The sequence below is a fragment of the Camelus bactrianus genome, chromosome 6 (assembly GCF_048773025.1).
Source record: "Camelus bactrianus isolate YW-2024 breed Bactrian camel chromosome 6, ASM4877302v1, whole genome shotgun sequence".
Taxonomy (NCBI): domain Eukaryota; kingdom Metazoa; phylum Chordata; class Mammalia; order Artiodactyla; family Camelidae; genus Camelus; species Camelus bactrianus.
In genome coordinates this window covers 90921641-90942366 of record NC_133544.1, presented here as the reverse complement: position 1 = coordinate 90942366, position 20726 = coordinate 90921641, and the positions used below count along the sequence as shown (strand labels likewise).

Sequence of the window (20726 nt, the reverse complement as noted above, 5' to 3'; positions counted from 1 at the left end):
ACGCCTGTCCCTGCCTGCTGAGTAGCAGATGATGGCGGAGCACTGGGCCATGGGCAGGGGCAACTGAAGGCTTCAGAGTCTGAGATGCTGCTGGTACTCTGCATTTCTAGAATGTCATGTGGTTGCATTTACGGGGTACGTGTGTAACTCTGGGCTCGCTTAGTCCTCTCCAGTTACTCTGGCTCTTCAGGTGAGGAGGCATGTTCAGGACACAAGTTCAGAGAGGTTAAGCCACCTGCCAAGGACACACAGCTAGTCAGTGGCTGAGCCAGGAGGAGCTGGGGTTGACGGTGTGCTCGTCTGCTGCTTGGCTGGGCCAGGGCTGCAACCCACCTTTAGCCCCACTTCACCCCCGTCCCTTCCATTCCCCTCGGAGGAAATGAGGAAGTCCAGCTGCGTTCTTGGCTTTCTGCACCCCTCTCCCCCAGCCCTGTCTCTGGTGAGGGCAGAGCTGGCTTGCCGTGGGGTTTGGTTAGCTCATGGAATGTCAGAGCTGGGGGGCCTCTGAGGCCAGACACAGACTTAGCAGAGAAAGTGACCAGCCCAGAGGCACACAGCCAGCTGAGAGACCCCACGTTGGCCCATTACTGTCACCTCGGCTCACCTTTTGGACATTTTCGGCATGTGCTTTTATTTTTCTGGTTGACACATCCCTGGCACCCAGGCGGCAGGACTTCAAACAAGAGATTTATTGTAAACTTTATGCGTGCCTGTCTCTAGTTTAACTGCCTGGAGAGGGAGGCACACACACCTTCACGTTGCCGTGAGTGTCACTCCGACCCAGCCTTGTGCCCAGAGGCCAGAATGTGGCCCAGATCTCTCACTCCCGCCTGGCCTGGCAGAGGTGGATCCATCAGAGGAGCCTGGGTGGAGGTGCCCGGGGACCCTATGCCGAGTTTCCCGTTGGGAGCCTTTCAGCGGGCCTGTCTCTCTGGCACTCCGTCCATCGAAGGGCAGAACCCCCCCTCCCCAGGCCACACCCTACACCGCTGTGGGCATTCTGGCCCTGTTCCCTGGAGTCCTGCCTGGCCCCGTCACTCAGCACGAGACCCGCCTCTCCTAGCTTTATCCTTGTTCTTGGGCCCTTTACGGCCTGCGCTGGTGTCCCCGCAGCCCTGGGGACTGGAGCTGGGGCCAGCGTTCCATCCTCTCCCCTCACCCGTGTCAGCGCATCTCCCTGTCACGGTGGGGACAGCTTCAAGGGCAGGGATGGAGGGGCCCGAGCCCAGCGTGGTGCTGAGGGTGGGGTCTGTGGCTGATGTAGGAACGACCCTGTGATCCGGGGGTGGCTTCAGCCCAGAGAGGAGCTCCAGACAAGTGCACTCTGTCCCCACACGCATGATTTTTGTTCTGTTGGCAGGATGCAACCTGAAGATCTTCAACAACCAAGAGTTTGCCGCCCTCCTGGCTCAGTCCGTCAACCAGGGCTTCGAGGCCGTGTACCAGCTGACGCGCATGTGCACTATCCGCATGAGCTTCGTCAAGGGCTGGGGCGCCGAGTACAGGTCGGGGCTGGGGCGCCTGTACTGGGGCCCAGGGATGGAGCTGGCTCAGAACAGCAGCACAGGGGCTCCCCACAGATGCGCTAGGCTGGCGCTTGCCCCGAAGAGCAGAGGGACCAGGGATCAGATGGGGCCCGGGTGCCAGTAAATGAGGAACAGCTGAGCGGTGCTCATCCAGGGTGTCAGGGTTTCTCCAGCGCTGGACGCACACCTGTTTCATTTCACCCTCACCCAGTCCTGGGTGGGGACCCTGGCATCGTCCCCGTCGTACGGATGAGGGAACAGAGGCCCTGGGAGGTCGCACATGAGTGGAAAAGCTGAGCCTAGAACTGCCCTCTTGGCATCTTCCTCATTCATTTTGGGCAGGTGGTTTTAAGACGACCCTCTCCAAGGAGTTAAGTCTTCACCTCACTGTTCCTTCCCTCTTCTCTGGCTCTGGATTACCCTGAGGATCTAGGATGTTAAAACTGAGAAGCAGAGAAGGGAGATCTGGGTTGTCATAAAGGAACACAGTTTACTTGCTCAGAAAAGAAATGGTATTTTTTCAGCATTTCAGAAGCTGGTTTAAACAGGGCATGGTCAGGGGTCTCCCTGGTCTGCTCTGTCGAAATCTCCCAGATCCCTCTTTCTGGTGTGGGCTTAGAGAATTGTTCCTCTTCTGTCCACACCTGGACCAGAGTTTCCCGCGAGGCGGGTCTGCGGGCCCAGCCCCCGCCCCACAAGCCGGCGCAGGGTACCCACACGTCAGCTGGAGCCAGTGCCTTGTAACTTACTCCCCCCGGTCTCTTCATTTTTCCAGATGTTTGGAATCCATTTTGTTTTGCAGTCATTCTGCACCCGGGCCAAACCCATTTCGATATTGGCTCTGGGCCACCGTTTATAATGAAATCCAGATGAGCATGACTTATGGAAAGTCAGATTCTCATTAGAGGATTTCGGTCCATAAAATCCTCCTCTTTCATTTACCGTATTTTAGCTGCTGTTTCCCGTGTCTGCCCCGCAGTGCCGGGGAACGTCCCACCTTGGGGTCTCTGACATCCGGGATGAGTGACCAGCTGAGCAGTCCAAGTGGTCAGCCCTCAGGAGAACTTACAACCCAGTGATAACGGCCTAGGAGTAACCCAGGCCCAAAGGCCCAGCTTGAGGGACGTTTTAGCCCACCTTTTAGCCTAGGCTGAAACCATTTAGGGGAACACGAGCTGAAAGGAGAGGTGAGATACTTAAAGAGGGACCCAATGGAAAAGAGCCAGAGGGAGGTCCATTTGTTCCTCTGAACACTCAGACTGCAGCCCAGAGGGCCCAGCTCAGGCACCCAGGTCAGGAAGGCGCCCCAGGGCCGGGTGCGCAGGCCCCTGCTGACCCTCACTGGGGTGACAGGCCGAGTGAGGAGGGTGCCCTCGGGCCAGCGGCTCTCAACCTGGCCCAGCAGGCAGCCGGCCAGCTTCAAGTGCTCGGGAAGAGGCCCCTCATTGGCGGAAGTCTTTCCCTGGGGGCACTGTGTCACCACGCGGGATACAGCCAGCACACCCCGTCCTGGGCAGCCCACCACGTCACTGCTGCCTGGCAGCAGGCGCGGAGCAGCCTCACTGGCGGTGCGGCCCCTTCCCAGAACCGTCTCGCCCTCCTCCTGCCGCCTCGGCCAAGGAGAGTAAGGTTTCATCCCTTCCTGTGAGGTGGCCGAACGCAGGGCCTGGAGCCCAGGCCTCTCACCTCCAGCTGGCACCGGCGCCTCCGGCCTCAGCAGATAGCCTCTGCCCGGCGGAGGCCCTTGGGAGCTGGCCTGCGGGCTGCGTCATCAGCCAGCCCGAATTTAGACAAAGTGCTGTGGGGAAAAGAAACGTGTGCTGCGCCTCGGTTTTTTCCAGTAATTGTTCCATGGCTCGCTCTGCTCGTAAGATTTTCCAAAATAAGGCCATAGATGGGAATTATATCAGCACATTGGGGACCGACGGCATGTGGATTCTGTCGGCGCTTTGTAAAAAAACACCCCTCGATCAGACAGACGCACGTCACCGGGGCCTGCTGGGGCTGGACAGGGGAGCTGGGGGTGCCCGCGCGGGGCCGAGGGGCCACGGGGACCTCTGCTCAGGCTGGAGGTTCTCCGTCGGGGGCCCATCATGGCAAACTGGTGGGCCCCTGGAATTTGCCTTACGTGTTTCCCTTTAAGGGCCCCCCGCTTCCCTGGTGCAGGAGAACCTGATACACTCAAAGCTCTTCCTCCATGGAGCAGTTTGGCCTGGCGGTCTGAGCTAGTCAAGTGGCAGGGCCTAGCAAGGCAGGCCATTTTTCTGGCTCTGGGAAGAAGACTGTCACCAAAGCAGGAGGTGTTCTGACTTAGCTATGTGTGTGTGTGTGTGTGTGTGTGTGTGCGCGCGCGCGCTTCTGGACATTCTGAAGGTCCCCCAACCCACCCATTTTCCTCTATCTTGCAGGAGACAGACGGTGACCAGCACCCCCTGCTGGATCGAGCTGCACCTGAATGGGCCTCTGCAGTGGCTGGACAAGGTCCTCACCCAGATGGGCTCCCCAAGCATCCGCTGTTCCAGTGTGTCTTAGAGACAGTGGGTGTGAAGGGGGCGGGAGGGGAGGGCGGGCTTGGGGGAAACGGCCAGGTAGGAGGTGGAGAAACCAGAACTCGACTCACTGTTGTCAAGGAAGAAGAAATTTTTCTCCCTCAACCAAAGTGGCACCAGCCTGTTTTCCAAAACACAAAAACAAACCCAGAGAGGGGTTTTTATGAACAGCTGTGTCTGCTGAATACATTCGCTCTTCGGCCCCAGTTTGAAGGGCAAGAAATGGCTTCTGCTCTGGTCGCTGGAGCACAGACAGGTAGCATTTCCCCACCTGCCCCCTCCGCCAGCCCCCTTCTTTTTTAATGAAAGCAAACTGGGGTGTCACTGTCCAACAGGAAATGGCCCTCTGTTCAGGACCAGCAGAGCACGGAAGTCACCCTGGGTGTTCTAGGGAGGGAGGGAGACGCCTGCAGAGGCATGAGCACACCTCAGACCCAGCCCCCCTCTTCACCGAGCGTTCCAGAACCCCCGGCAGCAGCAGACCGAATACCTGGGGGCTGGATCGACTTGGCCAGGGAGGGGGCTTGTCTGTCCCCACCCCTCAGAGCACACCGAGTGGCGTGGCACGAGCGAGCGTGTTACGGACGGACGGGCACATACAGATGGTGGGAAAAGGTGGCAAGGCAACTCTTCTTTAAAAATGCTCTTAGAGTTGTCCTCACGTGCAGCAGTTGGAAGGCTCTGTTGAGGCTCAGTACATATGCAATGTATAGTTTATACCATCACGTTACTCTCAAAGATATTTGGCGTGGAGTACTTACACAAAGCAAGAGGCAGTGTCCGTGAGGGCGTTCGGCTGAAGGCAGCACTACGGTGTGTGGGGTCTTGAGTCCCCTGTAAGCGCTCACTCCGTATTCTCATGCATTCGGCTATCCTGGTGGATGTCGTCACTTGCATTAATTAAATTAACTTGATCGTATGCTCTTTACAACGTTTGTTTTCTATTAAATGGCAACCCAAGCAACCCTGGGTTGGCACGCTGACTGGGAAACCAGAGCGGGCGCCCAGCAACTTCTCTCCCAGCGTGAAGCTTCTCCGGGCTTTGTTGAGAAGACACCTGCCAGCACTTTTGGAAGCTGAAATGAACAGAAGCAAATTCACCAGGAGGGAAAAATCTCAGGCCAACATAGGCAAGTGAAAGGGCTATTAAAAAAAAATTTTTTTTTACACCTTTGAAAATTGCAGGCTTGGTGCAAAGAGGTCTGTCATCTTTCCCCGGGGACATGAAATTATCTGGCTCACGGTAGAGGCTCATCAGAGACAACCGTGGCAGTTATCTGGTGTCATAAGTACTGCTCCCAGTGGCAATTAGTGAGAAAACGATTATAAATTATTTCAACTGGAAAAAAAAAAAAAGGAGCCCTCTTTACTGGCCTTTTGCAGAACACAGCAGACAGGATTGCCGCTTGCAACTGGTACTTTATTCTTTGCTGCTGTTTTTTGTATGAAATGACTTCTGCCATATTTTTGCATGGATTTCTACCAGGAAAAATAAAGGGATTTCCTATGGAAGTCCTGTCTTATTCCAGGTGAAGGGAAGAAAGTGTCTACTCTGGGCAGGTATAAACCTCAACTGTGATGACATTTCTGATGTATATGGAGATGTTGGGGGCCTCCCGGCGCCTCACTTGCAGGGTCCTGGGCCTCTGAAGCTCCAGCCTTGAGGTTTCCAGGTAGGAGAGCTACTTGCCAAGCCTCTGGAGGACACAGGAAGAGACGAAGGAGCATCTTGCCAGACCTGGGCTAGTCTTCGTGCAGGGCTGTTGACACGGAGCCCAGAGACAATGTGTGATCCTTCACTCCACCTGAGAGGGTCAGATCTGCAGGTCTGACGTTTGTGCCTGGTGTGAAATGACTGTGAACGGCTTCTTGCAGAGTCAGGAAGCCGTCTGAACCTCCTGGATGTGCGATCCTGCTCCCAGTCAGGTCTGAGACTCGCGGTATGAATTACTTATTCTGTTTTGGCCTTGGCCGGAGCAGTCGTGGTGCCCCCTCTAAAAGCCATGGGCAGCAGCCTCTGAGGGCCTGCGTTCTCCACCTGCTTCGTGAGCCCCTCTGAAGGCTTCCTGTGGCGCACAGCTGTCCCCCAGCTACTTGGGAACTGGCTTCAGGTACAGCCCAGTTTGGGCGATCCAGTGGTCACGTCTGGCTGCATTCGGATGGTGTCTTAGAACCCTTGATGCTCAAGGCTACTTCTAGGAGGTATGAAGTTTTAGTATTGTGTTTTTCCAAAAGCTACTTACTTGGCCCTTTATAGACGAGACGCTGGAGGAGGATGCGTGAGGAAAAGGCGGGGCAGCCCCCCTGCAGCACCACCGAGGTTAGGACCTGGTTTCCCTGCTGTGGAGGCACTGTGAGACCTGTGTAGTAGGAGTCTCCTTCAAGTCAGACGAAGAGTTTTAAAATCTTTTGCATAAAAGGCATTTATACATTAAAATTTTTTAAAGGACAGCTGAACGGGGCAAGAGGAAATCAGGGCGGGTCTGGCGGGGGAGGGGGTTGGGAACAGTAGCTGGGGGTTAGCATTTTAAGTGCAGTCGCCCAGGCTGCATGACCTGCCCTGTACCCCCGCCCCGGGCTGCCCGCCAGGCCACCGGCACCTTGCGGCTTGTGCTGATGCTGACCTGAGAGCCCCTCCAGCCTGCCTGGGGGTGGCGGGTGCAGAGCCTGGCCTCGGCACCTCCCCTGGAGCCAACTTCTGGTCCCTCTCCTCTCCTCCCCCCTCCTAACTTTATTTAGTACTTGGAGCCTTCCCGCGCCAGTAGGCAGCCGCCCGGCGGTTCGGGTTACCGGCCTGTGCTGGCCCGTCATCTGGGCTGGCCCCCTTCCTGGCAGGCCGCGGAAGACCTGACATTTTGAGACAAGCCCAGAGTCAGGAGCGGGGGGCTTGGACTCTTCTCTTAGGAGGAACACACATGAGGGCAAGGCTGCTGGCAGACTTTTCCATTGTCCTTATGTTGTCTGTGCTGTATTTTTATATTGACCGTGGTGATTATTTTTTTAAATCATTGTTAATGTATTGCAATGAGCTGTATAGCACGTATCTTGTGCTTAGTTTGTTTTTCTCCATCTCCCTTTGGCTTCCTAGAGTTTGGATATATTCCAGGGCTAAATGCTTTTACTCAAACCGCAGAAAGAGGTTTTCTTTAAGTAATGTGTGCATGTCAAGCATGTGTGTGAGGCGCTTGGGGAAAAGGCAGATATCTGGTTTCATTCTCAGCCCCAAGCTGCCCTTTCGGAGGCTCCGTGCGGGTCTGCAGGGCCGGAGCTCCCACCAGGCCACCCTCCGGAGCCTTTAGGAGGGAGGGGCAGGGCGCTGCAGCCCGCTCGTGCTTGTTTGCCAAGTGGGTGACTAGTAGCAAGAGCGGGCGCGGGTTTAGTTCTGGACCCTCTGCCTTACTGTGCGACTGACTTCAGGTGGCAGAGGTGGGAGTTTTCCCCAAACTTCCACCTTTGCTAGAAGAAAACTTCGACTTAACACAGCCAAGTTGTACCATTTTTCTTCGTGTGGCATAGAGACTCCCCTCTAGAGCCCTTTCAAGTAAGTCTTTCAGGAGTATCAGCCACTTCTCACGTGGGTGGGAACGCAGAGAAATGGACACAAGAGGATACGGATCAAAATCGGACGGAAGAGTCGGGAAATGACTTGGTACACAGGCAACCTTCCAGAAACACAGCTATCAATCATACAGATACTCGCCTATTGTGTAAACTGGATTGAGAAACTCAAGTGATTTTTTTTTAATGCTGAAGTAATGCCCACGTGAGCATTCTGTTGTTTTTATATTTATGTAATAATTTCTTAAAACCATTCAAGACAGATAACTATTTAATTTGTTGAAGGAAGAGTCTCCTCCCGAGGACAGCAGCTGGGAAGAGGTGGGGGCACAGCCAGTTCTGAATGGCGCTGGAGGGCACGGTGGCTTCTTGGCTCAGCATCGAGAGCCACTCCCCCCCCCCCCAGGCTGGGGTGACTGGCAGCATGTGACACAGGCAGCTCGGAGTCAGATGGAGGCCCTTCCGCAGGGTCCACTGAACCAAGCCCCTCGCCCTTCCCAGCGGTGAGAACTTGACGGAGGGAGGGAGCCCCTTCCTCCCGGAAGCCTTCGCCCACCCTCGCTGCTGCTCTTGCGACTGGGCTGGTCGGTGCGGGGTCGCTCTGGTGTGCGCTTGGGTGGGGAGGACGCTGCGGAGGACGCTGATTACCTCCACTTCTCAGCCCGCCTGGCCTTTTAATACCTTTGTAAAAAGCATGTATGTATTTATAGTGTTTTAGATTTTTCTAACTTTTGTATCTTAAGAGCAGCCCCCTGTCAAAGCATTGTACCTCTACTGTTAAAGACCTGTGTCCTCTCTCCTCCTCTCCCCCCGTAAGTGCCCTTCTAATAAACTTTTCATTGCAAAGCTGCTGTGGCAGAAGCTCGCTCTCATTCTTGCTGCCGTGTCTGGGTGAGGAGATTTAAGCAGGTCCTGGGGGCTTCTGAGAAAAGTGTGTCCAAGCCCAAATGCTCTGGGACCAAGGAAGTGCCAGGCCCCACTCCGCCACTGCCCCGCGGTCCTCGCTCACTCACCCAGGGCCACGTGCGGTGCCAGGCGGTCCTTCAGGGATGGCAGAGCCTCCAGGTCGGGCGGGCAGAGGGCTGCAGCCTCACGGCTCCTCACATCTCAGCGCTGCACCAGTCCCGTCGCCGCTGTCTCCGCGTGGTCACTAGCATTTGTGGTTCATCCGCGTCGTCTGCAAGCATTGTCCCTTGGGCAAACGACTGGATGCCACCAGATTCACCTCACCACAGGCATGGAGATGTTGATTCCTAAAGAAGTAGGTTTCCATACGTTCCTGCTCAGACGACTTAGCTCCTGTGAAAATTCATTTTAAATTCCAAGCTCCCAAGGAGAAAGAGACATCAAAGTTGTCTCCTTGGCTGAATCTTACACTGACCCCAGATGATGTGGATTAAGAAACAAGATGATTAAAATGAGCAGTTTCGGGGGAGGAGGAGAACGGAAGCGGGCAGGGGCACCTCTCCAGCAGCCTGCCTGCTAAGGACCTGACCAGAGCCCAAACACTCCCCGCACCAGGACAGAGGCACATTTCACAGAAGTGGCACCTCCGAGCCTGTGGCTTTGGCCTCCGCGAACCACACATCAAATTCCTGCTTCCATTGTCATTGCTTCTACCTTCCTAAGTGACTCTTCCCCCAGGGTTTTGTCCAGTCGACTTCTCAGCGCGTGACTCTCAAATCCATGCCTCCAACCCAACCTGTGCCTTGAGCGCCACAACTTTAACTTCCAGCTGCCTGTTAGACGTGATCCACGACTACGCGCCCCAGACTCAGTCATCCTCCACCTCGCTCGAGCCGAGTGCCCTTTCCTGACCGCCCCCCATGTTCATCAGGGGTCTCCCGGCCTCCCCTCCTCAGCCTCCAAGTCCAGGGCAGCTGGATGCATTCCTTTTCCTTGTCCCCCACCCCCTGTGCAGCTGCCCCTGCTGATCAGACCTCCCTCTGGAAAGGCCGTGACATCGGGCTTCTGCCTGGCCCCCTCACACAATCTCCTCTTCTTCTGGGGCCCACGCCTCCTCCTCCTCCCCCCGTGCTGGTGTCCCCAGACCACTGTGTGTACTCCTGACATTCCTCCCTGAGGGATCCCGTCTGCCAGCATGACTTCAAGCCACATAAATGCTAATGAGTCTCAAATCAGGATTTATAGCCCAGACATCAATCCCCAGCCTCAGACTCGTATCCAACAGCCTGCCAGCTGCTGGTACGTGGAGGGGTCACAGGTGCCTCAAACTCAGTGTAAAACGGGAGTTCATTGCCGCCTTATTAAACCACCTCCCTCTCCTGGCCTCCAGCCCCGCTTCTGTCAGGACTCTTTAGTCGCAGCCACAAAGTCGCCATCGTCCAGCACTGCCACACTCCCCACAGCCCATTGGTCCGGCTCCTCCACACTCATGACCCTGTACCCAGCATCCTCTGGCGCCTGGACCACTACCTGCATGGCTCCCTAACTGCTCCCCTGGCCACCAGCCTGCTCTCCCAGAGATGCACCATCCACCCCGCCCTCAGTGACCCACCTGACCTGCGCGGCGCCCCCATCCACCCCGCCCTCAGTGACCCACCTGACCTGCGCGGCACCCCCCAGTCCACAGCACAGACCCTAAGGCAGTTCACATGGGCCACGTGACCCTCACCATCTGGCCCCGACCCGCTCTCACAGCTTGCTGCCTCACCCCTGCCCCCCAGCCTGGTGTAGTGCAGTTCCTTGTGTATCATACCAGCCCCCGTGACGACTCGGCTTGGGACGGCAACTCCCCTTCCCCAGTCTACACCCCCGGCCACACCCCCCATCCCAGCCTGAAACACCACCAGTTCACGTGGCTAACCTCCACTAAATGCTTTGACACTCAGTTCAGACCTGCCCTCCAGGGAGGCCTTCAACACTTCCCTCCATCACCAGTCTCAACTGTGTGTCCATCTGCTCCTCCAGGCCGAGCTCCCTGACAGCAGGGTCTACGCCTTATTCTTGTTCCCTTAAGAATTCCTACATCGTATTCTTTCCGCCACCACATATTTTTGCTAAATTGAGTGAATTAGTGCCCACATCTAGTAGATTCTACCTTAGCAATATCTCTTCCATCCATTTCCACTGTGCCATCCCCCACGTAAGTCCTTTCATGTGGCTGAAGGCATACCACCAACATTCAGTTTCTGATTACCTTTTACCACAGTGATTCCAGCAGTCTCCTCATTTGTCTCCCAGGGCTGGCAAGTACAGGGCAACGTTACCATTTCCTCTTTATCCAGGGCGAAAACCACTCATCACAGTGCTCAGTCCATTCTCAGCCTCAGAATCCTTCTCAACACAGCTCTCCAGGCAGGCAGTGCTAATCAGCTGGTGTTGGCTAACACTGCTGCCAGACTTCCCTGGAATTAATGGTTATGGTTCCATGTCTTTTCTGCTCTAAACCCCTTGGCTTCTTGATTACCTCAAGAGTAGGCACATAGTGTTAAGGTTCTCAACATCACTCCCTCCTTATCTACCAGTAATTTCTCTAAGTGGGCTACTGGGGTTTTCCTAACATAAACCCTTGTTTCCTTATTTCCGAACCTTCATTCATGCTATAACTTCCACTAAGAATTCTGCAGCCTCCACCCACCTACCTGCCCAGTCTTGTCCCAATAGCTCAATTCAAGCATCACTTCTTCAGTCAATGGGTCTCAGTGTCTCTCTGGCCAGCAGCATTAGTGTCACCTGGGGAGGGAGAGCCCCACCTCCCCAGGCCCCCCACCAAGAACCTGGGGCGGGGCCCTGCAGGTGATTCTGACGTGGGCTCAAGTTTTGAGAGCCACCGCTCCACGGCGCATTTTATGCCCTTCCCAACCCGCTCCGCGCTCTCCTTCCCAGAGCAACTGAGGCTGGGCACAGCACTCCTCACATCCAGCCCAGCATTCCCCTCTTGCGGCCTCGCCCTGCTCTCCCCCTTCTCCCACCTGAGGTGGATGCTGAGCTCCCGGAGAACCCAACCCATATCCTTATCCGAGTCCGCGGCATGGCACCACGAAGGGTCCCCGTCGAGTCAGTGCTCGCTTCCCCTCTCACCTGGATAAAGCAACAGGTTACAGGTGCTTGTTCTCAGCTTCAAGTTTGAGGCCTTCTAACACCATCAATGGCTTCCTGACAATTTCTTGGAGCGACACGATTGATGCAGACCATGTTGTCCTTAGGCTTCAGATGAAGAGAGTCTTCTCTCCTAAATTACGCTGCTGTTTCCATCAAGTTCCTACCCCAGGTCTTCCCTAACCTATGTTTTGCAGCATTAGAGCCACCTGGTTGGTGAGAGACAGGGAGAGGCAGTGGCTGGTCACATCCTTCATAGGAGAGAACCAGGGAGGCTTGACGTGGCCTGTTTATGCCTCCCAGATTTGTAGCTGTGGGGAGCAAGGACTTTGAGCCTATCAACATATGCACAGATAATAAAGGGTTTTGGAGGAAAAAAAAATTGTTTTTCTTCCCAAACCTGTGTTCCAAAGATGCAATTATAACCATTAGGTCCAGGTTTTGAATCAGGACCCCTCCAACGGGAAACAAAAGTAGAAGCTGCCCATCATTAAGAGCTGGAACGGGGCTCGGCAGTGCCCCAGCAACACTCCCACGCTGTTACTCTTACCTCTTTTCAGTTCTTCCTTCTGCAAATCTGAGAAGCACCTCAGTATCGAGAGACACACTTCCCACACTACAAGAACTGTAATTCACACTTAACTACGAATAAAGCACCTAGAGCAAGACCTGTGATGTTAGCACCAGGCACAGGTAATGCCCAAAACAGAAAACTTTGAGAATTTCTAAGAGCTTTTCTGCAAGAACTTACATGCCAACAGCGCAAGGAGGAGATTACCGGACTAAACCCCAAGTGGAATCCAAATCAAAACTAGGACTTTGCCCCGCGCAGTCAGCGTGCTGCTTTCATGAACATACAAATTATGGGAAAGGTAACTGTTGGGGCGTTGTTTTCAAGCCAAGCCTGTACTAAGGTGGTCCACGTGACCCGATTTTTCACACCTTCTCCACCTACAGATTTGGCATTTAATGAGAGAATGCTGCAGCTAAACTGTCCCGTTTCAAAATTTGTCGGGAGGCGGGGGTGGGTGAAGGGCAGCTCTTAACTCACTGCTCTGAACTTATCCAGCATTCTCTGGAACCGTCGCCATCAATCAGAATGTTCAATGAATCAAACCTCTGACCGCACTGGACACATGTTAGCTAAATTTAGCTTTGCATCAGCAAACACTCCAGCTCAGAATAGTTCAAGAAGCTCTCATCTTTCCCCTAGACAGTGATTCTTCTAAGGCTGTTTTTCCACGGCGGGCCAAGGCAGGGCAAGGGGCGCTCCACGTGCTCTCTCGACGGCCATTGTTCAGAGACCGGCCCAAGGTCAGGGCATCTGACAAGCCTCGGCAAAAATGCTTCTCCCCACCTCCCCACAGCGAGAACACAAAGTCAGCTGTGTATCATCTGTCACGTGTCATAAGGTGTCTGCAGTGATGGCCTGACACGCTCTGTGGTCCTTGAACCACATCCCATATTACTCAGCCATCTAAAAAGTCTAGCTTCCCTGAATCTCCAGCTTCTCTGAATTAGATGCGGCCAAGTTCTATAAATAGAGAGCAAGCAAACTGGGTCTGTCAATCTTCTTGTATTCTGGCAGGAAAACGTATTTTAAAATTACAAAAATATCTATGTCTTCATCACTCTAAAATTATTACATAACACATGATTTTTCTCAGAAAAAAAAGTTTATTCTTGTCTCTCCCTACCTTCCAACAATCATGGACCTTAAAACTTTGTGATCATATCCATCGAACTATCAAATCCAAATCCAAACCAACATTAAGGGCCTACTAAGTGTCAGACACTGTGTTACACAAACAGAAGCACATTTAAGGAAAAAAAAAACCAAACCTGAGTTTCTCATTTTAAATCCCAGACGGACAGTCCATAATAACCTGGACCTGGGGTGGCACGTCCATAGGTCACTTTGGATAGACTGCAATTTTTATTGCACTATTAGCTCACAATAAGTTTTCTTAAAATGGGCCTTTAAAAAAATGGGCCTTTATTAGATACCACTGGGTGCTTTAACCCCACATGTTCCCTACAAGGAGCCAATGTTCCCAGATAGCTAAGATCATGAGTAAGTATTAACACACATGCATGATGGATTCTAAAAGAGTGAGTTTGACAGACTCTTATATTATTCGCTATTTATACCTAAACCAATGAAGGCAGGCTTCTCCCCTGCCCCACACACCCCTTCTACGGAAAAACAACAAAATCATAAAAATACACGTAAGCAGACTTTATAAATAAATCACATTTTAATCACCTGGCCTTATTTAATCCACAAAATCAAGTTCACAGCTTTTTCTAGTCTGTTTTCTCTAACCATGTACCTAATATATTTTCTGAAAACTTTCAGGTTTTAAGAAAACCATATGCCACATTTCATTTTGTGACCCCAGTGCCAGCATCCCTTACATTCCCGACCAATGGCTAATGCAGTTACCTCAAAGAAACACTGATGGCATGGTGGTAAACTACAGTCTCAAAGACTTTCAGAATACTGGGGGGGGGGGGGTGGAGAAGGAAAAAAGTCATCAAGCAAGAGCCTCCAACGTGCCCTGGAATGGCTCTTCCTGAATGTTCCGATCACCGAACCCTTCCCTCCTGCGGTCTCCCTGGCCCGGGACCTGCAGCATTTGGTCCCTCCTGCCATCTGTCTCAGGCTCTGCAGAGCTTAGAAGGTGCTGCACGGAGGGGTCTGAAGCTGGTTTCTGCTGGTGACCTCAGGGGCTGACAGTCCACACTAGGCCGGGAGCAGTTATCGGCCCGCGTGCCCGGAGCCGGTTCAGAGCCAGGGCAGTGAGCACCACAGTGAAGGCTAAGGTTGTGCGTTTCCAAGTGTCGCCAGAACAGGAAGACGCCTTTGATTTGCTGTACTTGCTACTCTTGCTGTGGAAACCTCCCCTTTGGCGATCGGTTTCCCTGGGGCTGACCCACGCCTCCTGGAGGTGACACAAGGGACTCAGGGATTCACTGCCCAACATCTCACATCTTCTCCCACCAAGCCCGCTCCTTAGTGTTACTATGTTGGCAGTGATCTCCGGCTTTGAGAGAGAAAGGAGGAATCGCACCTTGTTTTAAGGGTATAATGTGTGGCAACACAGCTCTGACATCTCGAGTAGCAGGGGACAATTCTGGGATGAAGAAAAATTTCTTCATGGTAATACTAACACTAAAATCTCAGGATACGATCATACTGTTGCAATGGCCCACACAGGGAGTTCCTTAAGTTTCTCTCCCTCTCTCACGTGCTCTCCCTCTCCAGTGACTTGCTAGAGAGGGATTTACTTTACCCCTACCAGAGTAGGAACCTCTTGCATCATTTACTATAGTCTAAAAATTCACATTGGTTTCTCAACAATTCTAGCATGAGCTCAGATACTATAACTTCAAATGAAATGCCCAGATGCATTTTTTTTTTTTTAAAAAGCTAGAGACTAATGTCAGGGCCAGTGGCTTTGGCCCCATCTCTACAACAGCACAAATCACATCTAAAGCTTCTTCCTTTCCCCCGGCAAAAGCATCAAACCTCAGAGCAAGTTCCTTGAAAGAGAAAATCCAGAACACCCAGGAAAGGTGGCCCCAGCTCCGGCTCTGCAGTAACAAGTGTGAGTGCAGGGGATGCTACGGAAAAGACTGACTGGGGCTGGCCTGGTGCACCTTCCTCTTCAACGTGGGCAAATCACACGGGGCTTAGAGCCTCATCCGACTGCCATTCCTAAACAAAAAAGTGTGTATTTGAAAAATTCTCACTCCTTATTGTCATTCACACTCTCCTACAATATACCGAGGGAGAAGAGATTTCTCCTTAACCCCTACTGAAAAGTAGAATTAAGGGGACCCTATAAACAAGTCAGGCGGCCAACATGATAACCGAATGTTCAGCAAAAGATGACTGGGTTGAGCAGGGAAGGGTCTCAGAGTCAGCCTGTCAGCCAAGCCCTAACATGAGCAATTCAGTGTTCTTCATCGGATGAAAGGCCTTCAATTTCATCTCTGTCTCCCCCAATTGCCATCCAGAATGCCTTGGCCACCTGGGGAGAGAGGCAAGCAACAAATCTCAGGCAACAGCTGTATTTCAGCTCATTTCATGTGTCATACACGGAACTGATTAAGACTTAAAATTCTACACCTTGCCCTCCAGCGCTCTGGCAACGGATATCAAAACCCTCAGACGTCCCGACCCAGTTCCTACATTTCTACAATTTATAGTGAGGACAGAATCAGAGTCGTACACGTAAGTGTTAAGGATGTGCCCAGCTTCACTACAGAGGCAAAAAACGCACATGACTTAACTGTCCAAAAGGGACCTGGGTAAATAAATTATGCCACCTTCACACAATGGGACACTGCAAACCACACATGCTTCCCTCCAAGAACAGGTGTTGCATCGGTAATAACCACCCAAAATTGAACAAAACAAAGTAATTAAGAGTTTTCCAGCCTCCCAAACAGCTGGGAAGGCAAACATCCTGAGTCTCAAGGTTCCATGTCACTCAACATACACTGGGCAATCCTGGTTTGACCGCAGCAACTGTATCACTACTGTGTAAACAGTCAATTAACTAAAAGTTAATACCCAATGACAAGCTCACACTAAGACACTAAGGAGTGAACAAGTGTGACATATAATTCCAACAGCACTGGACCTTCATTGGTAGGAACTCAATAAATACCCGACTGATTTTCTCACCTTCTCTGCATGCAACTTTCTCTGCTCGTGAGGAAGCGTCGCAGCCTTGTCTAGGGGGAAAATATATCTTAAGAAATTCATCTAATAGCACGGGAGCATCTGGAGTGGATGGATGTTCTAACACTAGAAGATGGGAGATGGGTTTCAAAGACATATGTTTATGGTGTGGTCATTACAGCTGTTAGGAAGTTTAAGTCTTCCAGATTTTCCAGATGGGAATGATGTGGGGAAACTGGTAGGGATCTGACTGATTCCATGTTAATGACACACTGAAAGAGAGAGAGAAAGGCAAGAGAAGAAGGGAAAGTAAGAGAAAAAAGAATGAAGAAAGAGGAAAGGGTCCCCCAGGGTATTTTTACCAACAGAGGATGGTGCAGTCCGCCAGCAGCTAAGTTTCTCAGATGAGACCAGAGTACAGGCTACAGCAGCAGTTACAAAGTTAACTCCTATTACATACAACACAGGAGCATCAGTGTGGGAGCCTGGGAGACACAATGGATTGGATTACCTTTCATTTCCTTTAACTTTGAAAACAGTCTTTCAAAATTCTCCAAATCTCCTCCGCCTGTGGTAAGACTGGCCAGTTCTTGAATATCCAGGTCTAACATGGGATCTGAAAGAAGGATTTGCCACACGTTATGTATGTACGTGCTAAATACACAGAATCCTACAGCAATGCAGCTAGCTTGGGTCAGACTGTGCCCCAGCGGCACGGCTCACGGTGCTTCCTGCCGCGTGGTTGCGAGCGGGCCCTCCGTAAATGAGCAGTCAGTGGTCCTGGCCTTACGACACTGTAATAACCAACACCGTGTCCGTGCTGGAGAAAACCAGAGCTCAGAGTTCAGGCGACTTGCTCAAGGTCACGTTAGTTAAGTGTGACCTTGGAGTCAGACTTAGGTGCTTCCAACTCTAAAAGCCATGCCCTCCACCTAAGGTACACTGAGTCAATAAATGCCTGAAATTTAGACCAAATTTTACTGTACAACAAATGTTTTCATATCCATTACTAACAACCACGTAAGGTGGTTAGGACAGATATCACTGTCCACAATTTACACATGAAGCAACCTGGGCTTAAAAAGGAACTCATCTAGAATTACAGTTGTTCAGAAGTAGAGCCAAATTCCTGTTTTCTTACTACAAATCCTGTACTGTGTCTGCCTCAGCATGTGACCTCTTTACCAAAGTCTTGCTTCCAATCAGAATTTTTACTCATCCTCCATTCTGGGCCGACCACCTCTAGGATATCTTCCTGCCGGTCCCAGATCACAGGTCTCCATCCTTTGAATTCGTCCCACACCTGGTGTTTATAGGGCTGCCTTGGCACTGGCATACGCTACTGTGTATTCTGACATCTCTCCACCGTTACTGCAGCACATACCACAGTAAGAGAGAGAGTCTGCTTTGTCTGCACCACAGAGTGCTTGAACTTAACACCAATCCACTTCCTTTTGTGCAACTGCGTTATGAGGAAAGATTTGTTACACCCATTTTATAGAAGGGCAAACTAAGGCCCACAGAGGCTAAATAACTTACTCAAGGTCATCTCACTCCTAGCGCTAAAGCCATTACTTGAAATGAGTTGTCCACGACTCCAAGGCCATGGCTCTACCCGTTACATTATAAAGCTTCTCTCTGCATTTTTAGACCATAAGCTCCTTGAAGACAAGGATAATAACATAACTCTTTGCATCTACTACCAAGCCACATAGATAATTTGATGTTAAAAATGCATTTGGTGAATAAATCTGCTTTAGTTCGATGGGCACATCATGGTTGGCAGTTGGTATATAGGGCTAGAGATAAAAATTTGTGATTTACCTGTGTATACATGATAATTAAACCGTGGATGTGGAGAGAACCACATCATGCTTAAATACAGATTTGGAAGAGGAGTTCAGACGGAACATTGAGGAATGGCAATATTTAAAGGCTGGGGATAGGAGGGGAACCTTCCAAAGAAAGAGAAGAAATAATCAGAGAAATAGGAAGGCCACCAGATGTGCTGGGGGAGTCAAGAGAAGATAATGTTTGGAAAAGAGATTGATCCCTAACACTGAATGCCACCATGAGGTCAAGATGAGGACGGGAGGTCATCTATTAGATTCAGTGGCATGGAGGTGGTCGCTGGTGAGCTGTTTTCATGGAAAATGGGAGCAAGAGCTAGACGGAGGTCAGTTGAGGAATAAATGAGAGGCAAAGAATGGAAATGAGTTTAGTAAAGAAAGAAGGAAGGAGATGTGGAGTTGAGGGAGTGTTTCACTTTTGTTGGCTTGGTTTTGCCTTTTTTTAAATTTTCAAGTAATTTCAGTCTTACAAAAAAAGCTGTGCAAATAGTACAGAGCATTCCCGTATGCCCTTCCCCAACCACCCCCCCGCCCCGCGCCCACCTTAGCGTTAACATCTTAGGTAACCAGAGTACAATTACAACGTCAAGAAGTTAATAATGGAACAGTGCTATTAACTAAATTACAGACTTCATTCAAACGTCGCCAGTTTTTCCACTAATACCCTTTTTTTCTGTTCCAGGATCCAATCCAGGATTCTACACAGAATTCAGCTGTCAAACCTCCTTAATCTTCTCCAGTGTGTGACAGTTGCTAAGTCTTTCCTTGTCTTTCATAATTTTGACATTTCTGCAGAATACCTGGTCAGTTACTTTGTATCGTATCCCTCAGTTTGGGTTTGTCTGATGCTGTCATGTTATTAGGTGGAGGCTATGGCCCTTTGGCAGGAACACCACAGAAGTGAGTGCCCTTTCGGGGCGTCATATCGGGGGGAGATGACGTCAACACGACTGATTACTGGTGATGAAATCTTCATCACTTCTAGGGGTATCTGCTGGGTTTCTCCAGTATATAGTCACTATCTTCCCCTCTGTAATAAATACATAACTGGGGAGAGATACTTTTAGACTGGAAATGTGTTTCTTCCCAAACTTTCACCTACTGATTTTACCATCCATCAGTGGATCTTGCCTACAAGTATCACTGTGCTGTGTGGCTAACGGTGAGTTTCTAGTTCCCTCAGAACATCTATATTTATTCACTGGAATTCTTCTGTAAGGGGAGCAGCCTTTCTTTCCTAGTTATGTATTTATTCAATTATTTATTCAAATTAGTATGGATTCACAGACATGTCTTTTATTCTATGGGTTATAGCTCAATACTGTATTAATTTACTTTGCTGATCAAGGTGTTCTAGCTTTAGCCACTGGGAGCTCTCTCAGGTGGTTCCTGTGCCCTTTCAACATGCCCCCATTCTTTTTTTGAGCACTTGCTGACGCCATGAGATGCTCCAGGTACATCCTGGACTTTTCCTGCCCCAGCCCTGGATCAACCACTTCTCCAAGTAGCCCTGGTACCTTTTCTTGGAGAATGGTATTTAGAAACCAAGATCTCAGTGCTAAGTGTGCCCACTGCTATCAGAGTATTGTGCTTCTGAGGCCCTCTGAGTGGACAGAGCTAGGAAGTGTGCATACACGTGCGCACTAACACATGCATACACATAGCTATATTTATTTCTCAACTGCTCTTACTGTATTTTAAAAACCACGAGTTCATCCTGATACTTTCAATACTAGTCTAGTATCAAAGGGCCATCTAGTACCAAAGCTTCCCCCTTTCTTTACTGGTAACTTCTCTGACAGTGAGAAACCTAGCTCTCTTTATCTACACTTTATTTTTTCAACCGTAATACATGTAAAATATATTTAATTTCAGAATTTTGAATCCATACCCCTGTAAGAATCAAACTGACTAAGTAGAGGGCAGTTTTTCTGTTCAGTTCGTGCTGTTCTCGGCCTCGTGGTATCCGGTCAGAATACCATTTCCCCAAGGTCTCCGAGTTCGTTCTTATCCTCCCCACCACCTTCAGCTGCTCAGTGGTTTGTTTTCACGGCAGAGACCTTAGCAGGTTTCAAAGCTAATAATAGGAAGGAGTCCATTGAGAGGACAAGGCTGAATAAACTGGGAAGAAAAAAGACTCCATGTAATTTATGCCTCTTATTGTTTCCATAACCACCTACTTGAGTTTTCTACATGGATTATCTTATAAACAGAAAAAGAACGCTTTAGAAATTCGTTACTGCACGCGGGCCCTCTGCAGTATAAAGAGAATGCAGAGATGTCGGTAGTTCCCCGACAAAAGAACGTTTATCGTTACTGTCAGTTAAGCCCCTTGGCTTTCTGGCTTTTGGACAGCAAACTCAATTCCAGTTTCCATCCCAGGACTTTCTTGTTAGATGCCCTTTGGCAAGTTATTAAACTGCTCTGGGCCTCACCTTCATCTCTGTAAAAGAACTTCACTGCCAACCTTTATTACCAAATGAGAATG

At 50.8% G+C, this 20726-nt stretch overlaps 2 protein-coding genes across 6 annotated transcripts in view; one reads left to right on the top strand and one right to left on the bottom strand.

Annotated features, from left to right (window-relative positions):
• SMAD3 (SMAD family member 3) overlaps positions 1-7737 on the top strand; it is a 113019-nt gene extending 105282 nt beyond the window's left edge. Inside the window, exons 8-9 of one of the 2 annotated variants that reach the window (XM_010955588.3) lie at positions 1361-1505; positions 3935-7737. In XM_010955588.3, coding sequence (XP_010953890.1) covers positions 1361-1505; positions 3935-4058 — 269 coding nt within the window. In that variant the 3' untranslated portion in view covers positions 4059-7737. Of the gene's footprint in view, positions 1-1360; positions 3838-3934 lie in introns of those variants that run through there. The other variant, XM_074366272.1, reaches the window with a different exon arrangement.
• A 5615-nt stretch (positions 7738-13352) lies between these two features.
• The window catches only part of AAGAB (alpha and gamma adaptin binding protein), a 56857-nt gene continuing 49483 nt past the window's right edge, over positions 13353-20726 (bottom strand). For 2 of the 4 annotated variants that reach the window (XM_074366273.1, XM_074366274.1), the window contains exons 8-10: positions 16900-17004; positions 16392-16441; positions 13353-15732 (exon numbers count right to left, since the gene is read on the bottom strand). In XM_074366273.1, coding sequence (XP_074222374.1) covers positions 15655-15732; positions 16392-16441; positions 16900-17004 — 233 coding nt within the window. In that variant the 3' untranslated portion in view covers positions 13353-15654. Of the gene's footprint in view, positions 15733-16391; positions 16661-16899; positions 17005-20726 lie in introns of all 4 variants that reach the window. The other 2 variants (XR_012507730.1, XM_074366275.1) reach the window with 2 other exon arrangements.